At 48.6% G+C, this 27500-nt stretch overlaps 1 protein-coding gene across 2 annotated transcripts in view; it reads left to right on the top strand.

Moving 5' to 3' along the window:
- mcu (mitochondrial calcium uniporter) overlaps window positions 1–27500 on the top strand; it is a 70001-nt gene that overhangs the window by 24441 nt on the left and 18060 nt on the right. For both annotated transcript variants that reach the window (XM_064316972.1, XM_064316973.1), the window contains exon 2: window positions 3987–4097. In XM_064316972.1, the coding sequence (XP_064173042.1) occupies window positions 3987–4097 (111 nt within the window). The remainder of the gene's footprint in view (window positions 1–3986; window positions 4098–27500) is intronic.

The raw sequence follows: 27500 nt of genomic DNA, 5'->3' as shown, positions 1-27500 counted from the left end.
TTTCCTCTCCGGCGGGGCGGGGTCTTCTCGCGAGGCGCTGGTCTCGAATTAGCCAACCGCTCCCCTGCCCCCCCCCCCCTCCCGTAAACCTGCTGCTCTACTTTCGACTTCATGGGCGCGGCCTGTCGCCTGGCTGGCGATAGGGCACCGGCGGTCACATGGGCGTAACTGGTTCCACCAATGAGGTCGGCGTGCCGCACAGAGTAGTTGTTCGGAGGCATTCCGTCGGGCCCCGTTGGGGGAGAAAAAAAACAATGAGGTGTCACTGTTACGCAACAGGGTCATACGAACGGAAAAATGGTCCAGAGTCCGTGGGGCCCGATTAATTTGCTATCCTAGATAATCACCTGCTCATAGGGAGCTTGTCTTATGTACGTACAGTATGATCTCCCCCGAGCACACAAGCGTAAATATTCACAATTAAGCGTTTGCTGGGCCCGATAAAACTGGCCCTGGAAATAATGTTCCCACCCCCGCACTGTAACACATTATTAATAAAATGAATAAATGCTCGAAAAATGCCTGTCTGGAGTGGCACAGAAAATCTTTAATTGCGGCCAAGGTTACACAATCTCCAGACAGCTATGCATTTCTGCATGGTCATTCGGCGTGATTAAAAAATGCTAAACATTTCATTATCGCTAACTGACAGGTCACGAATGACTGGATTGTTAGCCGTTCACAGCTGTCCAGGGTAAGTTTATGACTGGTTATGTTTCTAATTAAATGCGCCAGGAATGGGCACGTTTGCTCACGGAGATTATCTTCCCAGGGCTTGCCTCCCAGGGCAGCCTTTTTGTTTATTTTTATGGTTCGACTTCGCCTCGAAACACGAAAGTGCAAAATTCCCTCCCACTCTTCCGATCGATGCGGTCAGAGATCGCGTTGTAAACCTTGGCGATGAGAAACGGGAGAGATCGTGCGGAGTAGACTCTCAGGTTTCAATGATGTAAGCTTCCGCGTAAAAACTATTTTTAAGGAAAATGGAATTGGTTGTTTATTTTGAGAAGCATAAAGAACTTGTCTTCGTGATTCTAAGATTTGACATTCATCTTGAAATTGGTTTGTGTCGTTTCAGACGATTTAAGCAGAATGTTCAGCATAAAAGCGTCGTCGTTTTTATTTTATTGTTTTTTTGCAGAAGGGCAGAAATGACACGGGTAAATCACCGGTTGCTTACGGGCATTATCACTTCATAATGGCGACTGGCCTGCCCTCGAGTCCCAGCCCTCTGCAATGAGAGCACTGGGATGTGGGCTGTGTGTCTCCCTCTGGAGGAAGTGCATTATGAATGATAACCATCGAAGTTTCAGGTGAAATACTGACGCACATTAAACAGCGAGACGTCCCTTTATCTCGTACACCGAAAACACGCGCTTTTTCTGTTCCTCGGCGTTCAGAGTCGCGCCTGGCTGCGCTTTGACGGGGGGCGGCTGCGTAACCGGGCTGGCCCTGCCCTGTCACCGGGGCCTGTCACCAGCGGCGTAGCGTTTCAGAAGAACCCCGCGTGCCTGCTGGCGTTTACGCGGTCGCGCTCGGGGTAGCGCCGGGTTCAGTAACAGGAGAAGCGCGGTTTCGCCACGCACCGCCGCCGCCCTCGGGGGTCGAGTGACGAGATGGCGGCCGGGGCTCGCACGGCCGCGGTTTCCGCCATCTGTCGCGCCATGCCAGAGACACGCCGGCCAAACCGGGAGAGGAAGCAGTGCACCCTGGGATACGAGAGAGAGAGAGCGGGGAGCTAAAGTTAGACTCGTTACGGTAACGGAAAGCGCGGGGCTACGCTGGGAGCGTGGGAGCGATTGCAGGAGGGCGCTCTCTGATGTCATTTTGGAAAGGGTGAATGTGGGTGAAGTCTAGTGGCTGGTGTGGAGAGGGGGGGCCTCAGCGTCCACGCTGCCTGGGGGGGGGGCTTCCAGTGGCTGCTACCCAAAGCAGCGCTTAATTGCCATGTTACTGTCGAGTGCCCTAAGTGCGGTGACCACTAGCGGCCTGTCGGCGTGGCAACAATCGCCTGGTGACTGTCAACATGGCGACACCGACTCTGTTGACAGGTTGTATCCCTGAACCCTCCAGCTCCCTGCTGAACCAGACAAGGAGGTTCTCTAATCCCTGCCCTCTCCTCCCTGTCACAATGTTACGCTCCACATACCCACAATGCCTCTGCTCCATCCCTGCCATCTCTCTCTCTCTCTCACACACAAACACTCACACACATTCTACTCAGGCAGAGTGTAGGCTATTTCTTTATCTCCTCTCCAATAGTTTTTTTATTGCTTGTTACTTAAATGAGCTTTGAAGGCACACACACACACACACACATTTACCACCTGAAGAGAATTTGTTTCCCAACTTCAGTATTCACAGTTCCGGGTAATTACAGGACGGTAAATCTTAAGACGTCTTAATTGAGACTTTGAAGGGAAACAGCTGTGGGTACTTCACCTGGCAGAGCGGTGGGGACAGCAGGGGGCATTTATCGCCTGTCCCCCAAACTGCCTCAACCCTCTCTTACCTCCGCTCCCTACGGCCCGTCCCCCAAACTGCCTCAACCCTCTCTTCCCCTCAGAAGGCTGACTCTCCAGGAAATACGATGGTCTGCTGGTTTCAAGGGAGGAGATGGAGACGTGAGCTCTTGCCTCTTATGCTTTTATACGGCAAATTATAATAATGCTGGGCAGTCCTATTGGTGGCTCCTGTAACAGGGCACAGTCCTATTGGTGGCTGCCGTAATAGGGCACAGTCCTATTGGTGGCTGCCGTAACAGGGCACAGTCCTATTGGTGGCTGCCGTAACAGGGCACAGTCCTATTGGTGGCTGCCTTAACAGGGCACAGTCCTATTGGTGGCTGCTGTAGCAGGGCACAGTCCTATTGGTGGCTGCTGTAGCAGGGCACAGTCCTATTGGTGGCTGCTGTAATAGGGCACAGTCCTATTGGTGGCTGCTGTAGCAGGGCGCAGTCCTATTGGTGGCTGCTGTAGCAGGGCGCAGTCCTATTGGTGGCTGCTGTAATAGGGCGCAGTCCTATTGGTGGCTGCTGTAATAGGGCGCAGTCCTATTGGTGGCTGCTGTAACAGGGCACATACCTATTGGTGGCTGCTGTAGCAGGGCATAGTCCTATTGGTGGATGATGTAACAGGGCACAGTCCTATTGGTGGATGATGTAACAGGACACAGTCCTATTGGTGGATGATGTAACAGGGCACAATCCTGTTGGTGGCTGCTGTAACCGGGCACCGTCCTGTTGTTTTATGTGTGATGAAAGTACCTTCTGCTGTTTAGAACTGTTGAATTGTGGGATATCAGAAGAATCTAGACCCAAAAACGGACGTCTTTGCGTCATAGCAGCAGAGAATCTCTGATCACTGCTGGAGTTGAGATCTGTGTTGACATTTATGTCTGCATTATCTGAACTAAGATGTATTTGCTCATAATGTTTGGCATCAGAACCAAAGTTCCCTGCAAACTATCATCTTTACTGCACATGCAGTCTGTTTATGTTTGTTTTTTGTCTTTTTATTGCACCGAAACATCCAGCTCTTAATGTGGGCGGTTCATTTAACCACTAGACCTGTTTCAGTATGTTTTATACTCCGCTGTTTCAAAACATTATAAAGACTCTACAGACTAGGTTTTTTTGTGTGTCTGTTTGCCTAAGATGCACATTTCACTGAAAGGTTTTATTGTGTGGCTTTGTTTTGGCATTGTCAGAATTCCTGAGATTCCCGCTCTCTGGCCACTCTCTTTCCATTCCACGGCCTGCGCCTGTTTGACAATATCGACGCTTCAGGACCTGTTCCGTCACGCGCAACCCAAATATCCACGTGCACCGTCAGAACGGGAACCCCAAAATCACCGGCTGACCCCAAAATAAATGACAGCGCGAACCCTGTCTGTGTGTGCCTGTGGAGTGTGTGAACGCTGTCTGCATTTCTTTCCCCGTACGCCTGACTGTCCTTAACCCCGTGCGTCCCTCTCTTTGCCCACAGGAGGCGCTGTCCGCCCACCTCGCCCATCAGACCGTCAGGAGAGCACATGGCCTGCGGCCCACGCCCAGTTCTCCTCTGTTTGCCCCGCCCCCCACGTCCCTGTCGCCTCAGGTGAGTGCGAGAGCGCAGGGCTGCTTCCTGTTGCACTCGGGATAGAGGGAGAGGGGCTGTTTGGCTTTTCGGCTGGGGGTCCTGGAAGGGACTATAGGGGGTCCCTGGTCAGACTTTATAGGCAATGACTATAGACCTTTTTTTAAAAATATAGCTCTTTTAAGTTGATGATAGGGACCCCTGGATGCCTTTTGAGCCTGAGTGGATCAGAGAAAGGTGATGATTCTGTGCGTGTTTGCTGATTGGCTGCCCGTGTGTCTGGGTGATTCTGTGCGTGTTTGCTGATTGGCTACCCGTGTGTCTGTGTGATTCTGTGCGTGTTTGCTGATTGTTTGTCCGTGTGTCTGTGTGACTCTGTTTGTGATTGGCTGCAGAAGACAGGTGTCAGGTGCAACCCCGTTGTGTCGGGACGTCCTGTTCGCGCGGCTCCCGCTGTCGGGCGCAGGGTTATTTTGGGGATGATCGATCTGGGCGAGTCGCGGCTTGAAGACGCTGGTGCTCTCCAGCTCAGCTTTGTGTGACCGGTCTCTCGGTGACCCGCATTGGTCTGAACAGCGGTGGAATGCGCCGTGCTCTCACGTAGAGCGCGCGGGCCCCTGGCGTTCCTCCCTGTGCGGGCCCCTGGCGTTCCTCTCAGTGTGGCCTGTGCTGGCCCCTGGCGTTCCTCCCTGTGCGGGCCCCTGGCGTTCCTCTCAGTGTGGCCTGTGCTGGCCCCTGGTGTTCCTCCCTGTGTCTGTATGCATGTGGGGGGATAGGTGGGCAAAGGAAGGAAGGAAACTGAGAACAATGGGCGGGTGGATTGTATGTGTGTGTGTGTGCGCGCGTGTGTGCGTGCGTGCGTGTGTGTGCTTGAGTATGTACATGTGTATGCACGTGTGTGTATGTGTGCATGCCTGCCAAGCAGAGGAAACCAGTCCACAATGCCCTGTGTGAAGGGTGAGGTCTGGGAGGGGGAATCAAGTTACACAGGCCTCTCTCCTCTTCCTCATATTCCTCATATTCCTCTCTTTCTCTCTCAGAATCTATTGTTGGCAGGAAGTACTTCCGTAAATACTGCCAAACCATACAGCAACACAAACACAGGAGAACAGTCAGTAGTAAATACCATATAACTATGGCAACAACACTCCTACGGTGACAAAAAGAATAGTACTACTTCTACTACTTCTAATTAAAATAATTTGTGCAAATAAATAATGATTGATGAAAGAAGGAAGATTGATGATGATGATGATGATGTTAATAATAATAATAATAATAATAATAATAGATTTAGTGCAAGTCAGTGAAATGTGCTGTTTGAAGTAGGATTTTCTGGTTTTTCCATCACAAAGAAAGATAATTCCTGTATAATTAAGGAAAATTTATTTAATAGGCTTAATTCTTTTCTTATTTTTACACAGTGTGTGAGGAAGTGCTTTTCTGGTCTCTATCTCTCCTCTCTTACACTTGCATACAAAGTTCAGTCTCAGCCTCTCTCTCATGGTTAAAAGTGAGTTTGTTTCCTTTCCCTAATAGGAGATCCTGTTTCTGCAGTATACCCTGTTGGCTGTGTGCTGCTAATGCTAGTGCAGAGCACTACTGCAGTGCACTAATGCATTTCACTAATGCATAGCACTAATGCAGCACACTACTGCAGTGCACTAATGCATTTCATTAATGCGCAACACTAATGCAGCACACAAATGCATAGGCAGATCACCAATGCAGTGCACTAATGCATATGATTAATGCACAGCACTAATGCAGCCTAACAATGCGGAGCACCACTGCAGCTCACTAATGCAGCGCACTAATGCAGCTCACTAATGCAGTGCACTAATGCAGCATACTAATAGAGTGCACTAATGCAGCACACTAATGCAGCACACTAATAGAGTGCACTAATGCAGCGCACTAATGCAGCGCACTAATGCAGCACACTAATGCAGTGCAATAATGCAGTGCACTAATGCAGCACACTAATGCAGCACACTAATGCAGCACACTAATAGAGTGCACTAATGCAGCGCACTGCACCGTCCCCTGCAGTTGCACAGAGAGACCTGCAGTTATTCAGCGGCGTGGTGTTTCTGCTGTCTGCTTTTCACTGCATGCTAGCCACCCGCCCCGTCTGCTCTTCCTCTCCCTCTCCTCCTCCTGCATTCCCCCGTCTGCTCCTCTTCCTCTCCCTCTCCTCCTCCTGCGTTCCCCCATGTCCTCTCTCTCTCTCTCTCTCTCTCTCTCTCTCGGCCCCCTTTGCCTGTGTTATTTGTGTGTTGCTGATACGTTGCCGATACATTGCGGTTACATTGCCTCTGCTCTGCCTGCAAGTGGCTTGCTTGTTCATTGCTGATACGTTGTGGTTGCGTTGCCGTTGCGTTGCGGTTACGCTGCCCCTGCTCTGTCTGCGTGTGGCTTGCTGTGTCACTGCTCTGTGATCAGCAGGTTCTGCTGTGCGCCTTTTAGCCACCGCTCCTTCCCAGAACTGACAGGATGTGACTGAACTCTGAGCTGCTGGAACCTCAGAGAGAGAAAGATAGAGAGAGAGAGAGAGAGAGAGAGAGAGAGAGAGACAGAGAAGCCATGAGTGGCAGAAAGAGAGCTAAGTACTCACAGGCAGCAGGGTGGGGATTTATTATACGGCCAGAGAGAGAGAGAGAGAGAGAGAGACAGACAGAGAGAGACAGAGAGGGAGACACAGAGGGAGAGACAGACTGAGACAGAAGGGAGGAAGATGCAGGGAAAGAAAGACAGGTGAGAGAAAGCATGGCGAGGGATGTGAATTACAGATAAACGGAAAGGGTGGAGTTGGAGAAGGCAGAACATTAGAGAGTGAAGGACTCGGGGGGGGGGGGGGGGTGAGAGGGGGAAAGGGGGGAAGGAGGAGAGGGGGAGGTGGTCGGAAGAGAAGCAGCGTCCTGGGTTGGGTGACCTACAAACGGCAGACCTCAGAGGGAGCCTGCAGGTGAACTGGAGAGAGGGACTGAGCGACAGAGTGCCAGACTGATGGAGTAATATACCGATGGAGGGATGATGTACGGCAGTGATGGAGCGATATTCATATTGGGTGATCTAGCGAGCTGTGGAGGGATAGACTAATGACTGACGGATTGAGGGAGAGATGGACAGACTGATTTAAGGCTCGAGGATGACTGCAGTTCAGACGGAAGCTCTGGGTCTGTCCAATCTTTCACCTCCAAGGGCAAACTTAATGTTCTAACCTTACATAAGCCGCGTTTCCACCAAAAGTACCCAGAATCTTTAGTCCCAGGAACTACTTTTCAAGGAACTAAAAGGTTCCTTCAGCCCATGGTTGTCTGCGTTTCCACCGCAGTCTAAAGTCCTGCGAAGATTAGGCAAATTATCCCACTGACGTATGAAAAAGCGACGTTGTCCTCGGTCCATCTGTCCTATGATTTCTTCTGTAACCCCATACTACCACCGAAGTAGCCTACATTATTTTCTAATAACCGGGACTGCCCGGAGGGGTTTGTTCCACTTATATACAACGGGTTACCAACAATGACTATATATGGTTACTTTTGTATTTATAGATTTTTATCGATTTAATCACCTGGAATTGAAATATTCTTCTGCAGCCCTTTGGGCATATTTTACCGTTGTCAAGCAAAACTGTCGTTGGTAGTTGAACTTGGACCGTTGTTATGCAACAAATAGGATATAACAGGCCAATAGTCAGATTGTAACTGTTTTATATATCCTCTCAAACACATTCATTATGTTTTTATGCGAACATTCACTTTCATGTCTTGACATCCGAGGCGACAGAATGCATTCACATGTCCAATATAACTGGTAACAACAGCAGAAAACATGCACACGTTGTAAGCAATTTGCTGTTTTATTACTTTCTCATCGTCAATTCCATATAGGCTAATCGCAAAATGACAAGAATACAACGAAAACTCGGACTTGCGTTAAAATTTAAATTAGCAGTGGTACAGCCACCGTTTGCTTTCCTTCGAAGTTACTGCTAGCCGAGCAGCGAAGTGTGCCCTCCAGATGCGAACCATGCACCATAAATTAGGCCTAGTCTTCCTGGTCTTTTTGTGGAATTGAAGATTGGCAGAGTAAAATTACGGCAGTCTGAAAAAGCTAAAGGGACGATTACTAGAATTAACCTGTTATTTTACCATGACAAAAAGTGCGGAAGGTGATTTCCAGTTTGCTTTTACTGTATCACCAATGTGAATTATGCAGAACTACCGCATACCTCACATAACTGTATCAAAGGTTTTGAGTCAATTACAACGGGCTAACAAAGAAAATCCGGAAGAAAATATTCAGCAACCGAATTAATCCGTTTGAATGTTTTAGTACGTAATATGCTGTCCCAGCACGAATGCTTAGCATTTTATAAAACGAATACTAAAGCAAGAAAAGAACAGAAGAGCACACGTTATAATTCCAAGACGTTGACAGGCTATAACCAAAACTAGGCTACTGCGCCGCATAACATGCAAGTTTGATTTGAAGTTATTATGAAAATAAATCGGTTTGCGGCTGCAGATTTTTAAACATGACGGTTGAAATTAAACACTGCAAGTAGTCGACCAATCAGAAATTTTCAGCGCTTGCGCTCCACCCCAAAGGTTCCAGTACTTTTGGAAAGTACTACCCCCCGATCAGGAACTTTTTTGGGGTTAAAATAAAGCCCCCGGAACTAAATTTAGACCCTAGTTCCTGCGGTCGAAACGCACTGAGTTCCTCAAAAGGTTCCTAGTTCCGGGGTAAAGTTCCTGCGGTGGAAACGCGGCTATATATACTGTCGGCCGTGACTGTGGTGACCTGACACTCTAAATCCATCCTAAATTTGGTCTCATCTCACCCTGTCCACCTCCAACACTCATTTTAAACAGACCCCGCCCTCTGCAGCAGAGCCCCGCCCCTTTCTTACCCTGCGCTCCCCAACACATCCGCTCTTGCCCTTGACGGAGCTTTCTTCCCCTTAGTTCCAAACAGCCCCCCCCCCCCCCACATTACAGGCACTTCCCTCCTGCTGTCACCCCCCCGCCCCTCCCAGGAGCCGTTTACTGATGAGATTAATGCCCCCCCCCCCGCTGAGCGTAGCTTCTCGATCGCGGTGCAGGGGATTGTGGGGCCGTCCTCGGGGGGCTTCTGCGTCCTGTAAGGAGAGAGGCAGAGTAATTACTCTGCATTATGAAAGTGGTGGAGGCGTGTGGGGGATTTTCTCTTCGCCTTTCATTGGAGCTGTTGTATTAATACACGCCGTGTCAGGAGTTCCTCTCTGATTGCTCTCTGAGCGTCGCTGGGTTTCACCTCTGTGTCAAGGTGGAAACGGCGTGCGTGCGTGCGTGCGTGTGTGTGTGTGCGTGTTTGTGTGTGCGTGTTTGTGTGTGTTGTTGGTAGCTGGATCCCTGTACCAGGACAAGGTCAAGTCTTTATGGGATTGAGATTGATTGATGGTGAGGGAGGGGGGGACGTGAATTGAAGTTATTTGTTCTTATGCTTACAGCCAGGGTGACCCATAATTGCCATTCTACACTGCTGCTATACTCTAACCACTACTTTACACTGCTAATCTACTCTAACCACTACTAAACATTACTAATATACTCTAACCGCTGTACTACTACTCTACACTGCTAATATACTCTAACCACTGCTCTACATCTGTAATATACTCTATAACCATTACTCTACACAGCTAATGTACTCTGACCACTACTCTGCACTGCTACAGTAATATACTCTAACCACTACTCTACACTGCTACTGCAGTACCTCTACTCTGCCCTAATCTTCATGCTCTTGGCACACATGCAGGGATAGGGGAATGTGTGGAGTCAGTAATGGGAAAGACCTTGTGGAGTTCCCGGAGCAGGAGCTGCCGCCCCCCCTCCCTGTACTTCTCTGACCTTTCCCCATCTTTTAAGAAAGTGAGACGGAGAGGCGAGAAATGGGATTATGTAGCCAGGCAGCAGTATGAAAGTCTGAGAGCTCCCCCCCCCACCCCCACCCCCTCTACAGGGACCCGCCTTTGCGTTTATTAAAGCACAGGCGGCTCCTCGGAGCCTGCATGATTGACTGGAGGAGGTCAGGAGGGATGCGCACAGGGATGAGCTGCCCTGTAGCGCCTCCTACCCATCACACCCGCAAGTGGAGGTGGGAAGTGTCCGGTCCTGCGCAGTCCCTGATTGGGTAGCCCCCTCATTCCCATAGTAACCCCATTGCCAGCAGCCATACCACCATGCACTCTGCTCCTGCCAACTGGCTGAAGCTAAGCAAGTGTGGGCTTGGTTAGTACTTGGATGGGAGACCACCAGGGAATACTGAGTTGCTGCTGGAAGTGGTGTTGGTGGGCCAGCAGGGGGCAATATTCCCTCTGGTCAAATAAACCCCAATGCCCCAGTGCAGTGATGGGGACACTGTGCTGTAGGAGATGCCGTCTTTCGGATGAGTTAAACCGAGGTCCTGACTCACTGTGGTCATTAAAGATCCCATGACACTATTCGCAAAGAGTAGGGGGTTCCCCAGTGTCCTGGCTAAAATCCCAGATTTGGCTCTCGCAAAAACCTGCCACCTAATCATTCCCTGATTTAATTGGCTAAAAAATGTTCTCTCAACAATAGAGGATTGTGATTGTACTGGGCAGCTCCCTGGTGTGAATGTGTATGAGTGTGAAGCAGGCGTTCCTGCAAAAGAGCATCCGTGCTCAGCGAACCTACCCTGGGTAAATAAAGGTCAAATAAAAAAGTAAAAAGTAACTGCTCTGCAATGGCCTGTCTGGATTTCTGACCCTGCTTCTCACAGCTGAGGATGCCAACTTTTTAAAGATTTTTCAAAGTCGCATCGCTGGGTTCCAGTTCATTTAAAAAGGGGTGTGGCCACTGGGCCTTGAAAGTGGTGGAGTGAAACGGTAAATGGAACCACCGGTTGCCTTCGGCATCACACGGCAATAGGTCTGGTGTTTACTCTGCAGAAGTTGGCAACCCTAGGACAGGGTTTGCAGACTTGCGCTGTTCCATGCAGTGATGTTGTCATGGGAACAGTGCTGGAGGCTTTGAGGGTTCTATGATGAATTGTATCTTGGAAAAATACAAGGATGGCCCTAATCCTTTTTGTGTTATAGCATCTTCGAGCATGTAGGGCATTTTCAGAGATTTACACCGTCATTGACTTTGAGAAAGGTCCATTAAAATGAACTTTTGTTCTTGGCAGTGCCGTGAAAAAGTATTTGCTCCCTTCCTGATTTACTCTATTATTGCATATTTGTCACACTGAATGGTTTCAAATCTTTATTAAAAATGTAATAGCAGACAAAAAGAACCTGTGTAAACACAAAACACATTTCTGAGGTTATTTCATTTATTCAATGAAAAAAGTTATCAAACACCCATATCGTATGAAAAAATGAATTGCACCACCTTTATCGACAATAACTGCAACTAGGCTAAATGCTTCCTATAATTTGCCATCAGTCTTTCACATTGCTGGGAGGAATTTTACCCCACTCTTCTTTGCAGAACGTCTTTAGGTCAGACAAATTGGTAGGTTTCCGAGCACGAACTGCTCATTTTAGGCCCTGCTGCCACAGTATCTCCATTGGGTTCACATCAGGACTTTGATTAAGCCACTCCAAAAGGTTTTAGTTTCTTTTCAGCCACTCAAGACGTGGACTTGCATTTGTGTTTTGGATCATTGTCTTGCTGCGTAACCCAATTACACTTCAGCTGCAGCTCACTGACAGATGACCGGACATTCTCCTTAAGAATGTTCTGGTTCAGAGCAGAATTTATGGTTCCTTCAATAATGGCAAGTCACCCAGATCCCGAGGCAGCCAAGCATGCCCACGCCATCACGCTACCACCATGTTTGACTGTTTGTATGATGTTCTTACTGTGAAATCATGTATTTGCTTTACGCCAGACACGGGGCCTGTGGTGTCCAAAAAGTTCCATGACTCATCAGTCAACTCATAGAACATTATCCCACAAGGCTTGGGGATCATCCAGGTGCTTTTTGGCAAATGCTAGGCAGCTGACTGCAGTTCAGTTCCCCCACGTGGTCTCTTTCCTATGGCGGAGTCGTGATCACTGGCCTTAGCTGAGGATAGAGAGGCCTGCAGTTCCTTGGACGTTCTTCTGGGATCTTATGTTACTTCCTGGATAAGTTGCCGCAGCAGCCTTGGAGAAATTTTGGCTGGCCGGCCACTCCTTGGAAGATTCCCCACTGTTCTAAGTGTTCTCCTAGAGATTGTATGGCTACACGCTTGATTTTGTGCACCTGTTAGCTATGGGTGTAGCCAAACCCACTCTTTAGAGGGGGTGTCCACATGCTTTTGGCCACGTAGTGTATTTTACTGGTGTAAAATTGGCTTCCCTTTTGAAATGTTTTTTTTTTGTGTGTGGATGAACTGTGAAATTCTCCTGGGATCAAATGAGTTAAGGGGAGAGGTGGTGGGAATTAGGCTGCCAGGGTTGAGGAATGGCGGATTAGGCGATGTCAGTCGTGATTGACGGGCTGTGCATTGTGCTTCCGAGCAGGAAGCGGAGGGAGAGGTGAGGCAAAATGAGCTTGATAAATTTAATTTAATGTTCAGTTCATTTAAAGTGAAGTGATGAAAATTCAGATCAAGGCTAAAAGAAATGGCCTTCATTACTTGAATAATCCAGTCTGGTTCATTGGGCTAGGGGACAGCAAAGGTGTGTGCGTGTGATTGGGAATACGCACGGATTCGCACACTCACACACAATATTGTAATACTGGCTGTATCACCTCAGTCTTTTCGCTGGAATATTACAGCTATTAAAGAGTTTGTTTTAATTTGTTGAAAGAAAATGACACATTTTATGAGTTTTCTATTGGTTTTGGCTTGTTTTAAGCACTGCTGGGATACATTGTTGGCATTTGCATAAGTTTTGTTTCGAAAATTTGAGTGATTTCAGACTGTGGGGAGCAGTTGCAGTTTAGTTTAATTTAGTTTAATTAGGTTACGTCATTTCTGGCACTGGCGCCATCTATCCTGGCTTAGTGATGTTCGATGTCGTCGTTTTCACAATTCCACATTGATGGAAGTTAGTAAGTGCAAAGGTGTGATTGAATAAGTACTTGAATCGATTCAGCTTTTGTAACATTTAGCGTGTTTTAAAGATGCCTGGTCTGATGTCGGGTCGTTTAAGGTCGCCAGTTTGCCGCACAGGTCGCAGCGGCGGAGGCGATGGAAGGCTTCCTGCTGATGGGAATGGTGCCACCGGCCTGTTTGCTGTTAGTGTGACAGCATATTGATTTACTCACGCGACGCAGGTGCCATGTAAGCAACGCTCAGCGGGTGACATCAGGGCCATCGTTTGTTGGCCTGTTCATGCAAATGAGTCAGTTGGGAGCAGCGGACTGTGGCGCCATGTCTGCCCCTCTGATGTGAGCCGATACGACTGTTGGCCTCCCGAACGATGGAGACTCACCTGCAGTTACTGGTCCCAGCACTTCTTTTGAGTTGAGGTCAGATGTACCTGATTATGTGGGATTTGCCTGGGCCTAGACCAGGACTCACCTGGGCCTAGACCAGGACTCTCTTGGGCCGAGATCAGGACTCACCTGAGACCAGGACTCAATTGGGCCTGGACCAGCCTAGACCAACCTCTATGTGGGGTGGGGTTAGTTGCTGTGGTAATACTTCCAGCCCACCTGTATTTCACGACATTCGCTCCCAGTTCCCTGTGTCCCATCTGCGCAGGCATGGAGACCTGTTCAGATGTAGGTCTGAGAGCTTGTTTGGGGTATGGGAGGTAGATGCCCCCGATCCCCAGATGGGGGGTGCCATGTAAAATAATGTATTTAAATGAAGTATAGTGAGGAGTCTTGTTAAGGACAAAGAGAAGAAATCAGGACGGGGGTAGAGAAAAGGATGATGCAGTGTGCGTGTGTGTGGGAGGGGTTTACAGTAGACGAGTTCGCTAGCTTGTATCTCATATCGTAGGTTTGCTAATGAGGAGCCTCTGGATGGAAGTGTAATATGGCATAACGGTCTGTGTCACTCCTTCAAAAACAAATTAACATGAGAAATCTGCAAAACATGTGCCTCCTGCATGTTTAATCTCTCATACAGGCAGCAGAAGCGGTGCTGTTTTTCTGTAGCGGTGGGATGGTCTTATTTAACAGCCCCAGCAGCAGAGAGCTGTGAGCTGCGGTCTGCGGGTAATGGATGAAGGTCCCCAGAGACCCGGGGGAGGGTGGGGTGGGTTTGGGGGGGGGGGGGGTTGATGTCAGAGGGAGGGCTACAGCAGGGGTCCTCCTAGCCTGGCTTAGTGACAGAACCATCTCCGGTCTGTCACGACCAAGCGAAGTCCGGTCTCCGGGGAGACGGCTCGCTGCGGGGTGTGAAAAGTGCAAAAGTGTGAGTAGTGAGAAGTGTCAGGAAGCGTAAAGTTTGCACAGGCGTAAATGCAATACATATGTGAAATGCATGTGTACTAATGCAATATCATAAACACAAATAAACCGTGCCAAAGTAGTACACGGGAGGTCAGTGTGAATAGGACCTTAAGATGTTCTGGTGGGCAAAATCAGATCGAGGGAAATGGTAACGAGAACCCGATAGAGCGATACCCATCTTAATTTGCAGTGGTCAGTGAGGCTTTGTGATCTGTTCAGTATCAGTCCTGCATCTGTGCTGGACAGAAGCCAAGGCCGTCCCTGAAACTCGGGTTCGATTTTCCTGTCGCCTGGAGCAGCAGCACGGTTCTCAAACACGGGCTTTAAGGCCTGTGTTAGCCTCCTGGAACACACAGGTTTTAAGGCCTGTGTTAGCCTCCTGGAACACACAGGTTTTAAGGCCTGTGTTAGTCTCCTGGAACACACAGGTTTTAAGGCCTGTGTTAGCCTCCTGGAACACACAGGTTTTAAGGCCTGTGTTAGCCTCCTGGAACACACAGGTTTTAAGGCCTGTTAGCCTCCTGGAACACACAGGTTTTAAGGCCTGTGTTAGCCTCCTGGAACACACAGGTTTTAAGGCCTGTGTTAGCCTCCTGGAACACACAGGTTTTAAGGCCTGTGTTAGTCTCCTGGAACACACAGGTTTTAAGGCCTGTGTTAGCCTCCTGGAACACACAGGTTTTAAGGCCTGTTAGCCTCCTGGAACACACAGGTTTTAAGGCCTGTGTTAGTCTCCTGGAACACACAGGTTTTAAGGCCTGTTAGCCTCCTGGAACACACAGGTTTTAAGGCCTGTTAGCCTCCTGGAACACACAGGTTTTAAGGCCTGTTAGCCTCCTGGAACACACAGGTTTTAAGGCCTGTTAGCCTCCTGGAACACACAGGTTTTAAGGCCTGTTAGCCTCCTGGAACACACAGGTTTTAAGGCCTGTTAGAACACACAGGTTTTAAGGCCTGTTAGAACACACAGGTTTTAAGGCCTGTTAGAACACACAGGTTTTAAGGCCTGTTAGAACACACAGGTTTTAAGGCCCGTTAGAACACACAGGTTTTAAGGCCCGTTAGAACACACGGTTTAAGGCCGTTACGAACACACAGGTTTTAAGGCCCGTTAGAACACACAGGTTTTAAGGCCCGTTAGAACACACAGGTTTTAAGGCCCGTTAGAACACACAGGTTTTAAGGCCTGTTAGAACACACAGGTTTTAAGGCCCGTTAGAACACACAGGTTTTAAGGCCTGTTGTTGGTCCTGATTCTGCATCTGGGGAAATGCAGCAGAGCCAGGGGACGTTGTGTGTTACCATGGAGCCTTGGTTACCGGGGCCTGGGTTGCCTTAGTTACACATGCCGACTGGTGATAGTTCAGTGCATTTTACAAGGAGGTCGATCGTAGGTCAGTGTGTTATAGAGTTGCACTGATTGTTTAGTGATTTATATATTTATATCTGTAAACGGATCATAACCATGTCTGATTCACGGGTACAGTGATGTGAAAAAGTATTTTCCCCCTTCCTGGTGTCTTCTATTAGTGCATACTTGCAACACTGAATGGTTTCAGAGTTTTAGACAAAATGTAATATTTAGACAGAGGGAAACTAAGTAAACACAAAACATAATTTTAAAAGAATTATTTCATTTATTTAATGAAAAAAGTTATCAAACACCCATATCACCCATGTGAAACAGTAATTTCACACTTAATTAGTGTTTTACTAAATTGATAATTCACTTTGGCTGATACCAGCTGATCAACATGCTTTGCTGCCTCAGGACCTGGAAGGCTTTCCATTATTGAAGAAAGCATGAATTCTGCTCTGCACCAGAATATTTGTAAGGAGAATGTCCGGTCGTCTGTTCGTGAGCTGAAACACAAAGGCAAGTCCACATCTGAATGGCTGGAAAGAAACTAAATTTGAGTTTTGAAGTGGCCTAGTCGAAGTTCTGACTTGAACCCAATAGAGATGCCTGTGACCTGAAATGGGCAGTTCATGCTCAAAAACCTGCCAGCTTATCTGAAATAAAGCAGTTCTGCAAAGAAGAGTCGGCTAAAATTCCTCCACAGCGATGTGAGACACATTAAATTACAGGAAGCGATTGGTTGCAGTTATAGTGCTAAAGCTGGTGCAGCCAGTTAAGCTAATAAAGGGCGATTACTTTTTCATATAAATAAATTAAATTATTTTTAAAATGCGTTTTGTTTTTACTTGAGTCCCCTTTGTCTAATATTACATTTTGCCTGAACCATTCATTGTGATAAATATGCAATAATGGAGGAAATCAGGAAATTTGCGGCACTGTATGTTAAGTGATTGATTTTAAAGTCTGCTGAGGGATTAATTGTGATGTAGAGGCAGACTGACTAGTACAGGTAGTCTAGTGATGTACACCAGTAAGACTCTTGGTATTTCAGTGCGTTATGTAGGTAAACTCATGGTAGAAGGGATTTGTCCATATCTGTGACAATTCTGTGTCTCAGCACTGGAGCAATGATGAACTTTTACTTGAGAAGGGCTGTATAAAATGGCTTTATTCCACCTGATACTCTAAATGACAAACAGAATTTACAGTAGCCTGATTTATGAGCGACAGTAGACAGTATTTCAGTTCCAGGCTGTTTAATAAAAGGGTGAACACATTTGTAATATTGCGTGGGGGGGTGGGGATGGTGTGTACTCCAGGGTTGGCCGTTTAACCTCCTGTGGGGGTTTTGAAGATCGGGTCACCACAGGGCAGCGGGTGTTTGATGGAGGTTTTGTGGGTTCTAATATCAGGAAGTGAGAAAACCAGGGAAGTTCCGCTCTGCTAACCAGCAGAGGAGCAGCCTTTCCTGCGTGACCTCTGACGGAGGTTTGCGGGTTCTAATCCCGGGAAGGGCAGCCCCAGTGAAGTTGTGGAGTTGTGGTCCCATTGTGTACGTGTATTCGGTGTTCTGGAAACTGCATTCAGGGTGGAGAATGCCTCAAGCTGTTCCTGCTGTGATGGACACCGTGCAGAAAATCTGAGTGATGGACTTGACTCCGCCCTCGTGTTAGCGTCTGCTTAGCTGGTAGCTAACGTGATGCGATTGAAGCGTCTGATAGTGTGAGTATTTGCCAAGGTGGCCTCGCTAAGCTCCACCTCAGGGAGTGTTGTTTTTGTACTTTTGAGTGGCACATTTTATTGCCAAGTACACGAACACACGCAATCGCACACTCACTCACTCACGTACACATACACGCACGCGCACTCACATTGACGTGCATGGACCTGTGCACAAAAGTCACTTGTGTACAGACATTCTCTCTCTATCTCTTACTCATTCACTCACACACACACACACACACACTCACACACACACACGCACTCACACACACGCACACACACACACACACACACACACACACACACACACACACTCTGACTTCACTCCTCACACAGACACACACACACACACTCCAAAGCTGGCCACTACGCTCTATACAGCACACACCACCACACACACCACACGTCTCTTGGACGGTTCACTCCTGCTGTATGCAGCATGTCTGGCGTTTATCAGCACTCTCCAATTGGCCTGTGAACTGACACCGTCTCTGTATTACTGAGCACCCCCCGGCTCTGTATTACTGAGCACCCACCGTCTCTGTATTACTGAGCACCCACTGTCTCTGCTTACTGAGCACCCACTGTCTGTATTACTGAGCACCCACCGGCTCTGTATTACTGAACACCCACTGTCTGTGCTTACTGAGCACCCACTGTCTCTGTATTACTGAGCACCCACCGTCTCTGTATTACTGAGCACCCACCGTCTCTGTATTACTGAGCACCCACTGTCTCTGTATTACTGAGCACCCACCGTCTCTGTATTACTGAGCACCCACCGTCTCTGTATTACTGAGCACCCACCGGCTCTGTATTACTGAGCACCCACCGTCTCTGTATTACTGAGCACCCACCGTCTCTGTATTACTGAGCACCCACCGTCTCTGTATTACTGAGCACCCACCGTCTCTGTATTACTGAGCACCCACCGGCTCTGTATTACTGAGCACCCACCGGCTCTGTATTACTGAGCACCCACCGTCTCTGTTTACTGAGCACCCACCGTCTCTGTATTACTGAGCACCCACCGTCTCTGTAATACTGAGCACCCACCGTCTCTGTATTACTGAGCACCCACCGGCTCTGTATTACTGAGCACCCACCGTCTCTGTAATACTGAGCACTGCTTCCTGTAGTCGTGTGCTTCCTCACTGCATAGTGTGACACTCTCAGCATGCAACGGGTGATGTGGACACTCTGGGACTAACGGCCAGATTTGACCCTTTTTGACTCGTTCTTTTGATGTCGAAACCTTTGCTGTTTTGCATTATAGCCTAAATGTGAACTGCAACCATGGAAGAAGTAGATGAGCACAGTAGTTGAATGATTTTCTTTTTTCTTGTATAACAAAATATTTCCACTTGATTAATTCATTGTTAAACTGGGGTAATGTGTCTAGCTGCTGGGTATCTGCATAGTCATAGTCTGCATAGTTTGGCTGCTAAAAATGATTAATTAGAAATGTAAATGCTGAAGAAGTCGCAGTGAGTATGATTAAATGGGTGCTTTTTTAGCATTACATTTTCAGTCAATTTCCTGCATCAGCGGAGCATCAGACCCATCACCTCTCTGGCACACGCATATTGTGCCGTCCGATCAGCCAATCATATCTCCCACAATCTCAGTTTATCGCCCGATACATTTGTTTGTATTTGGCCAATGCAGCCGCGATATTACAGTACGTCCCCAGTGTAAATTACTGGCTCGTGGACCAGCTGACTGTAAATCTGGATTGTCCCCACTTTGACTCACTGTAATGCTGTCACACTGCATGTATTAGCCAAATGCTTTATTTAAACTTTCATTTCCTTTCACATTCTTAATCTGTTTTTGTCACATCTCCTGAAAGGAGGAAAGTAACTATGGCAACCATAAATAATTTCAAATAAGAACTTGGAAGTCCTGCTTTAAAAATATGTTAATCTTTTTTTTTAATTTTTTTTTTTTTAGAGATTCATTACCTTGTATACTGCTGTGGCCCAGCACATGAAATATGCGTTGAAAATTGTTTCTGTTTTTGTAGTAAAAGTGGTCAATTTTTATACATTTTTATCAATGATTATAAAACGTTACTGAATCATATTTATAAAATGTGATTCTGTTCATCTGTGCAGTATTTTGAGTATGCTAAACATACCTGTGGCACACGCAAGGAAATGACTGAGGTGAGTGTGACGTCCTGGAGGCTGCATATTATGGGATGTGACAGACAGCAGAAGCAGAGAGCAGAGTGGGCTGTTGTGCTCCGGAATGTTCCGTCAGCGTGTTTGAGGGCGCTGTCGGCTGAGCTCTGTGCTGAGGGCAGGAGAGACCAGAAGCAGACGGAAACTTGGTAATGGAGGAAGGCAGATACAAGAATAACAGGGACAGAAATGCACTTCCTGCCATCCTGTTCAAAAAACTAAAGTGTGTGTATGTGAGGGAGAGAGAGAGAGAGAGAGGGAGGAAGGAAGGAAGAGGGAGAGAGAGGGAGGGAGATTTCTCTTTGAAAAAATAAATCTATTTCACATTGTCCCATCCTTCCTAAACGTTTGGAATTGTCCCTTCTTCCTAAACGTTTCTTTGACGTATTCAGCAATGGCGTCAACAAGCTTGGGATTGAAATGTGTATCAGCCACCATGTTCTCCCCCTCACAGTCACAGCCTGTACACACTCTGCCCCGCCCAAAACACTCCTCCCCTGTCCTGACCTGCAGTGACGTCAGCACCAAAACGCTGCTCCCCTGTCCTGTCCTGCAGTGACGTCAGCACCAAAACGCTGCTCCCCTGTCCTGTCCTGCAGTGACGTCAGCACCAGAACGCTGCTCCCCTGTCCTGTCCTGCAGTGACGTCAGCACCAGAACGCTGCTCCCCTGTCCTGTCCTGCAGTGACGTCAGCACCAGAACGCTGCTCCCCTGTCCTGTCCTGCAGTGACGTCAGCACCAGAACGCTGCTCCCCTGTCCTGTCCTGCAGTGACGTCAGCAACGCTGCTCCCCTGTCCTGTCCTGCAGTGACGTCAGACCGATGGACCGCTGCCTCCGGGGGACCCGTCTGCAGTGACGTCAGCAGCCTGGCGGCGCTCCTCGGGGACTCGCTGTCTGCTTCGGAAAAACAGGCGGGAATTCCGGGTCCGCGGCTCACTCATCTCTCCAACCCACATTCTTTTCTTTTTTTTTTTTTTCCTTCTTTTTTTCTTCTTTCAGTTCAATCAAGTGCAACTCAAACCGGCTTGACTGGCATGACGGGCGTTAGGCGTTGTGTTCTGCAATAGCATAAATAACGATGTCGGCACAATAAATAATAGCGTGGTGGGGTTCATTCATTAATAAGTGCATCTTCCCTCGCCCATCTTTCTTTCTGTGGCTCTCTCATTCCCTCTGCTCTCTCTCTCTTTACCTGGCCCTTTGTGAGGGTGGGGTCCCTGCTGGGGGGTGTGAGTAGGGTCTGGGTGTGTTTTGGGGTAGAGGGTTGGGTGGTGTATAGGGCTGGTGTGTGATTTGGGGTATGGATGGGTTGGGTGGGATTTGGTTGGAGGTTGGGGTGGGTGTATAGGTCTATGGGTGGTGGGTGATGGGTATGGATGGGTTGGGGTGGGGGATGTATAGGGTCTGGTGTGTGATTTTGGGGTATGGATGGGTTGGGGTGGGGTTGTATAGGGTCTGGATGGGTTGGGTGGTGGGGGTTGGTCTATAGGGTATGGATGGGTTGGGGTGGGGGATGTATAGGGTCTGGATGGGTTGGGGTGGGGGTTGTATAGGGTCTGGATGGGTTGGGGTGGGGGTTGTATAGGGTCTGGATGGGTTGGGGTGGGGGTTGTATAGGGTCTGGATGGGTTGGGGTGGGGGTTGTATAGGGTCTGGATGGGTTGGGGTGGGGGTTGAGGCTGTAGGGTCTGAGGTCTATAAACTTTGGCTCTGATATAGGCCATCTGTCTGTGTGCGCAATCAGCCTGTGTCACACTGTGCCGACAGACTGACACAGAACACACACGCACACACACACACACACACACACGCACATACACACACACACACACGCACATACACACACACACACGCACATACACACCACACACACACACACACACACACACACACACACACGCACACGCACATCACACACACATACACACACAACACACACACACACACACCACACACACACACACACACAACACACACACACAAACACACACACGCACACACACTCACACATACACACTGCCACGCACACACACATACACACACACACACACACAGCACAATACACACACACACACACACACGCGCACACACACACATGCGCACGCACACACACACACGCACATACACACACACACACATGCGCACCACACACACACACGCACATGCACACACACATACATACACACACACGGACATGCACACGCACACACACACACACACACACATACTCGCTTGCGCACAAACACACACAGAAATAACATTCAACTTTTTAAATCTGGTAATATGCACACATAAAGCACAAATACAAGTTTTTGCCAATTTTATGTACTTTATTTTCCACGTATAGTTTGAAGCCTCCATTTTAATGGGGATATTATTCTTACATCCCTATTTTGCTTTTGGCACTTCTGCTACATCCCATGTGCGGAATGCTGAAAGCTGTTTAAATAGATCATTTAGAATGAGAGCGTTTGGTCTACAGGAGAACGCGGGCCTCTGAAATGCACACAGTGATTAAAGTGGTGAGGCTTCATAGGCACGTAAATTATTAATTACGGATGACTGTATTCCTGGTGAATTTCGCGCTGTTCCAGCTTTGATGAAACAGAATGGCGTGCACGCTGCAGACAGAAGCGCGGGTGTTCGGTTATGTCCGTGAGGCTCAGCTACGGCGAGCAGGCCGTAACTGGCGCAAAACCTGAAGCAGGCGGGAGTTTGATGAGCCGTTGGGGGATACTGCTCGCTCTGACATCACTCTGGCCCCGCCCCGACATAGGGCCGTCCTCCCGAGCCTTCGTGGAACGTGTTCCTTTTCGTACAGCCAGATAATTTAGCGTCGCTTGGTGAACAGGCCCAGCCTTTATCCCGGGACGGTTATGTATGGCAGACATACGATTATGAGAGCGGTTGTTTTTCTCCATGTGGTGCATGGAGAAAATGAATGCGTGCGTTATCCGTATGAATGCGTGCACGCAAGCTGGGGCCTGCACGCAAGTTTTTATATCGCATGTTTATTTCCCTCCGCCCCACCCTGCGTTGCACACCCTATTTTTGTTTTTCCTTTTTCTCCGTTCTTCCCTCAGGCTTTTGGTTCGTTTCTCTTGCTTCCTCTCCTCCTCCTGCCCTCATCACTCTCTCTCTCTCTCTCTCCCTCTCCCCCTCCCCTCCCCTGTCTCTTTTCCTGGTCAGTGGGGCCTGAAGGACTCCGTGTGTCGGGCAGACAGGTGTCCTTCGAGGTCGTTGGGTTAACGAGCTTCCTGTGCGCTCTGCACGTGCCCAGCCCCGCCCCTCTTCCCCGCTGGATGAAATTACTCAGGGTTTCTGGGTCATTAGCTCTGGGGGGGGGGGGGGCGGGCTTCACAGGGGCAGGACTGAGACCCTGTGGAGGAGGGGGGGGATATTTCTGCCCTCACCTAGCCCTCTCTGCTTCTGTCTGTCTCCACACTCTTTCTCTCATCCCTTTTTCCTTCTCTGGCCTGCTCCTCTCTGCTCTCTACATCCTTTCTGCTTCTGTCCATCTTTTTCTCATCTCCCTGTTCACTCTGTCCATCTCTTCTCCTCCCTCTCTGCTGTACTCAGTAGGACATTGTGGAATGCTCTCTGCCCAGCTCCTGAAGAGACTCCTGTTTGACACTTTAGCTGTGAGCGGGTTCGACCAGCAGGGGGCGTAGTTCTGGCTCTCTGTTCGGCCACGTGGGCGTGTGACTTTTTCCACTGCTTACCCTCGCTGTGGGATTCCTTTGGGCTGCCAGGGCTGCTACAGCCAGCCTAAGCCAACAAGCCTCCATTGGGGCAGTCACTGTCCCGATCACTAAGTCACAGTCATTAGGTCACTGCTGTCACAGTGATTGTAGATCACTGCACAGAGTCACAGTGATTATAAATCACTACACGGAGTCATACTGATTACAGATCACTGCACAGAGTCACAGTGATTAGATCAGTGCAGAATCACAGCGCTGGCTGAGACCTTGGCATGTATGGAAATCGCTGGAGAGAAACCAGAGTGTGGGGATCTTCGCAAGGTCACCGATTTGATCTGGCTGATCAGTCCAGTGTTCAGTGAGCAGCCATAGGGCTTAAAGCTGGCTGATCAGTCCTGTGTTCAGCGAGCAGCCGTAGGGCTTAAAGCTGGCTGATCAGTCCAGTGTTCAGTGAGCAGCCGTAGGGTTTGAAACGGTCTCTTCCATCACCATGATTACACAGGTTCTGCAGGGGTCTTAGAGATTAAAATGGGTTTTTGGGAGCGGTGCCATTGTGGCAGCAGAGTTCTGCTCCTCCCCCCCCCCCGCTGTTTCCCCGCCTCCTTTCCCCCCCGTCCCTCCTCGGCGTGACGGGGGTCAGGGGAGCAGACGAAAAGAGCGCGTGACGTGGTGTCACAGCCGACCCGCTATGGGGCGGAGAGGATGACTGAGTACCAGCACAGAGCTGCAGACGCAGGGCACTGAGAGCCAGCACGGGAGCATGCAGAATTAATGCGCTTGAGAGCATGTGTGTGTGTGTGTGTGTGTGTGTGTGAGTGTGTGTGTGAGCCCGCGCATGTGCGTGTGCGTGTGCGTGTGAGTGTGTGCGTATGAGTGTGTGCATGTGCGTGTGTGCACGTGCACATGCCTGTGTGTGGTCAGATTGCTTCATTGCAGACTGATTGAAATTTGAATGCCGTGCAGACACACACACACACACAGGCGCGCGCGCACACACACACACACACACTCACACACGCACACACACACACACACACACGCTCACACACGCGCACAGCAAACATTGATGCTGAGCCAGTTTCAGCGCAGTGCAGGGGTGGGGGGGGGATCAAACGGGAAACAGAGCGAGCGAGAGAGAGAGAGAGAGAGGCTGAGTGAGCAAATGGGATACCCCTCCTCTCTAGGCCAGGGATTCCTCTACTGCAGTAATCCCCCCCTCCCTCCTCCCCCTCTTCTCCGTCTCACCCCTCCCTCTCCCTTTCCATCTCTCTCCGCGCCTCTATCACACCCTCCATCTCACGTTCTCTCCCCCTCTTTCTTCCCGCTCTCCTCTCTCTGCCTTTATCTTTCATTTCATCTCTCTCCAGCCTTTTTTGGATTCAGATTCAGGTCCAGGCTGCGCTCACAGGAAGGGCTTTGTGCAGCGCTGTCCCTGCGTGCTTATCCTATACGCTGCACAGATGACGGCAGTAATGGGGACCGTTTACGTACTAATATCAATAGTAGTGCAGTTAAATGCATCAGATGGGCGAGCTGCAGAGCTTTCTCTGCAGTGAATTTGGGCACAGGCACGCATAATGTACACACACACACACAGGCACGCATACTGTACACACACACACACAGGCACGCATAATGTACACACACACAGGCACGCATAATGTACACACACACACACAGGCACGCATAATGTACACACACACACACAGGCACGCATAATGTACACACACACAGGCACGCACACACACACACACAGGCACACACACTGTACACACACACACACACAGGCACGCATACTGTACACACACACACACAGGCACGCATACTGTACACACACACACACAGGCACGCATACTGTACACACACACACACACAGGCACGCATACTGGACACCAACTCACACACATGGCACGCAATACTGTACACACACACAGGCACGCACACACACACACAGGCACGCACACACACACACACAGGCACGCATACTGTACACACACACACACAGGCACGCATACTGTACACACACACACACACACTCACTCACACACACACACACGCATGCACGCATGCCAACCCACTCACACGCATGTATGCACATGCACACAGATACACTTTTGTCATTATTGGATAGGCGTGCTGTTATCTACACACTCGGCTCTGTCCCAGTTTGCCTCTCGACTGTATTCCCTCGCCTGTCTCTCCTCTCCCTTCCTCCTCCCTCTCTTTTCCTCCTCTGGGTCTTTACCTCTCTCCTCGTCTGCTGCCGCCCCCTTTTCTCCCCCTCTTTCTCTCTTCCCCCGTCCTCCCTTCTCTCTCTCTCTCCTTCTCCCCCTCTCCCTGCCACTTGGATGACATTGATTCCAAGGTTGCTCGGCTATCGACCGCTGTGCTGTTTAATGTTTCAGTAGCTCCCTCCTATGAAAGAGTCAGGGCTTTTCTCCACTGCACACTGGCACTGCGTTATACTCTTACACTGTAAACACACTAGTGCTGTACTACACACACTACTGTGCTACACACTGGCACTGCGTTATACTCTTACACTACACTCATACACACTGCTACTCTACTACACACACTGCTGTGGTACACACTGGCACTGCGTTATACTCTTACACTACACTCATACACACTGCTACTCTACTACACACACTGCTGTGGTACACACTGGCACTGCGTTATACTCTTACACTGTATACACACGCTACTGTGCTACACACTGGCACTGCGTTATACTCTTACACTGTATACACACTAGTGCTGTACTACACACACTACTGTGCTACACACTGGCACTGCGTTATACTCTTACACTACACTCATACACACTGCTACTGTACTACACACACTACTGTGGTACACACTGGCACTGCGTTATACTCTTACACTACATACACACTGCTACTGTACTACACACACTAGTACTGTACTACACACACTACTGTGCTACACACTGGCACTGCGTTATACTCTTACACTGCATCCACACTGCTACTGTACTACACACACTAGTACTGTACTACACACTATCACTGTTATACTTTTACGCCACGTACACACTACTAATGCTCTACAGTACACATACTAGTACTGTACTGCACACACTGCTGTGCTACACACTGGCACTGCGTTATACTCTTACACTGCATCCACACTGCTACTGTACTACACACACTAGTACTGTACTACACACTATCACTGTTATACTTTTACGCCACGTACACACTACTAATGCTCTACAGTACACATACTAGTACTGTACTGCACACACTGCTGTACTACACGCTACTGTACTAAACACACTACCACTGTACTTCACACTATACTATACACACTACTGTACCACACACACTTCTGTACTACACACACTACTGCTGTACTACACACACTACTGTACTATGCACACTACTGTATTACACACATTACAGTGCTACACACTAACACTGCATTAGACTCTTACACTACATACACACTACTAATTCTCTGTTTTACACAGACTAGTACTGTACTATACACACTACTGTTGTACTACACACTACTGTACTACACAAACTACTACTGTACTATACACACTACTACTGTATTACACACAGTGTTGTTGCGCGAGACACACACTACTATTACTGTACACATGACAAATACATTGACACACACGTTCACACTACAAATACACTACATGTTGTCTACAAGCAATTTACACATGAATTGTACACACTGTACTAAATGTACACTGCATGCAAAATACAACGTGCTACGTGCAGATATTTCTCATATTAAAGCAGCCACACTGTTTTTGGCAGTGCGACACCTTCCTAGAACACCATGCTAGCCTTTTGATGCTTGCTGAGGGTAATGAATGGTTTGTTTTCTTCGTCTTGGTTGTGCAGTTATTATTGTTACAGGGAAATGCTGCTCAAAGCAGAAATTGATCAGTGCTGTAATCAGTGTTTAAATTGTTGTTATTAACAGTAATGCGGGTAGTTGATCTTCGTGTTTATTTTGGTGACGTGAAGTTTTATCAAGGGGAGAAA

Source organism: Anguilla rostrata, chromosome 18, assembly GCF_018555375.3.
Source record: "Anguilla rostrata isolate EN2019 chromosome 18, ASM1855537v3, whole genome shotgun sequence".
NCBI lineage: Eukaryota > Metazoa > Chordata > Actinopteri > Anguilliformes > Anguillidae > Anguilla > Anguilla rostrata.
The sequence above is the reverse complement of the archived record's forward strand: the minus strand, read 5'-3'. Positions and strand labels throughout refer to the sequence as shown.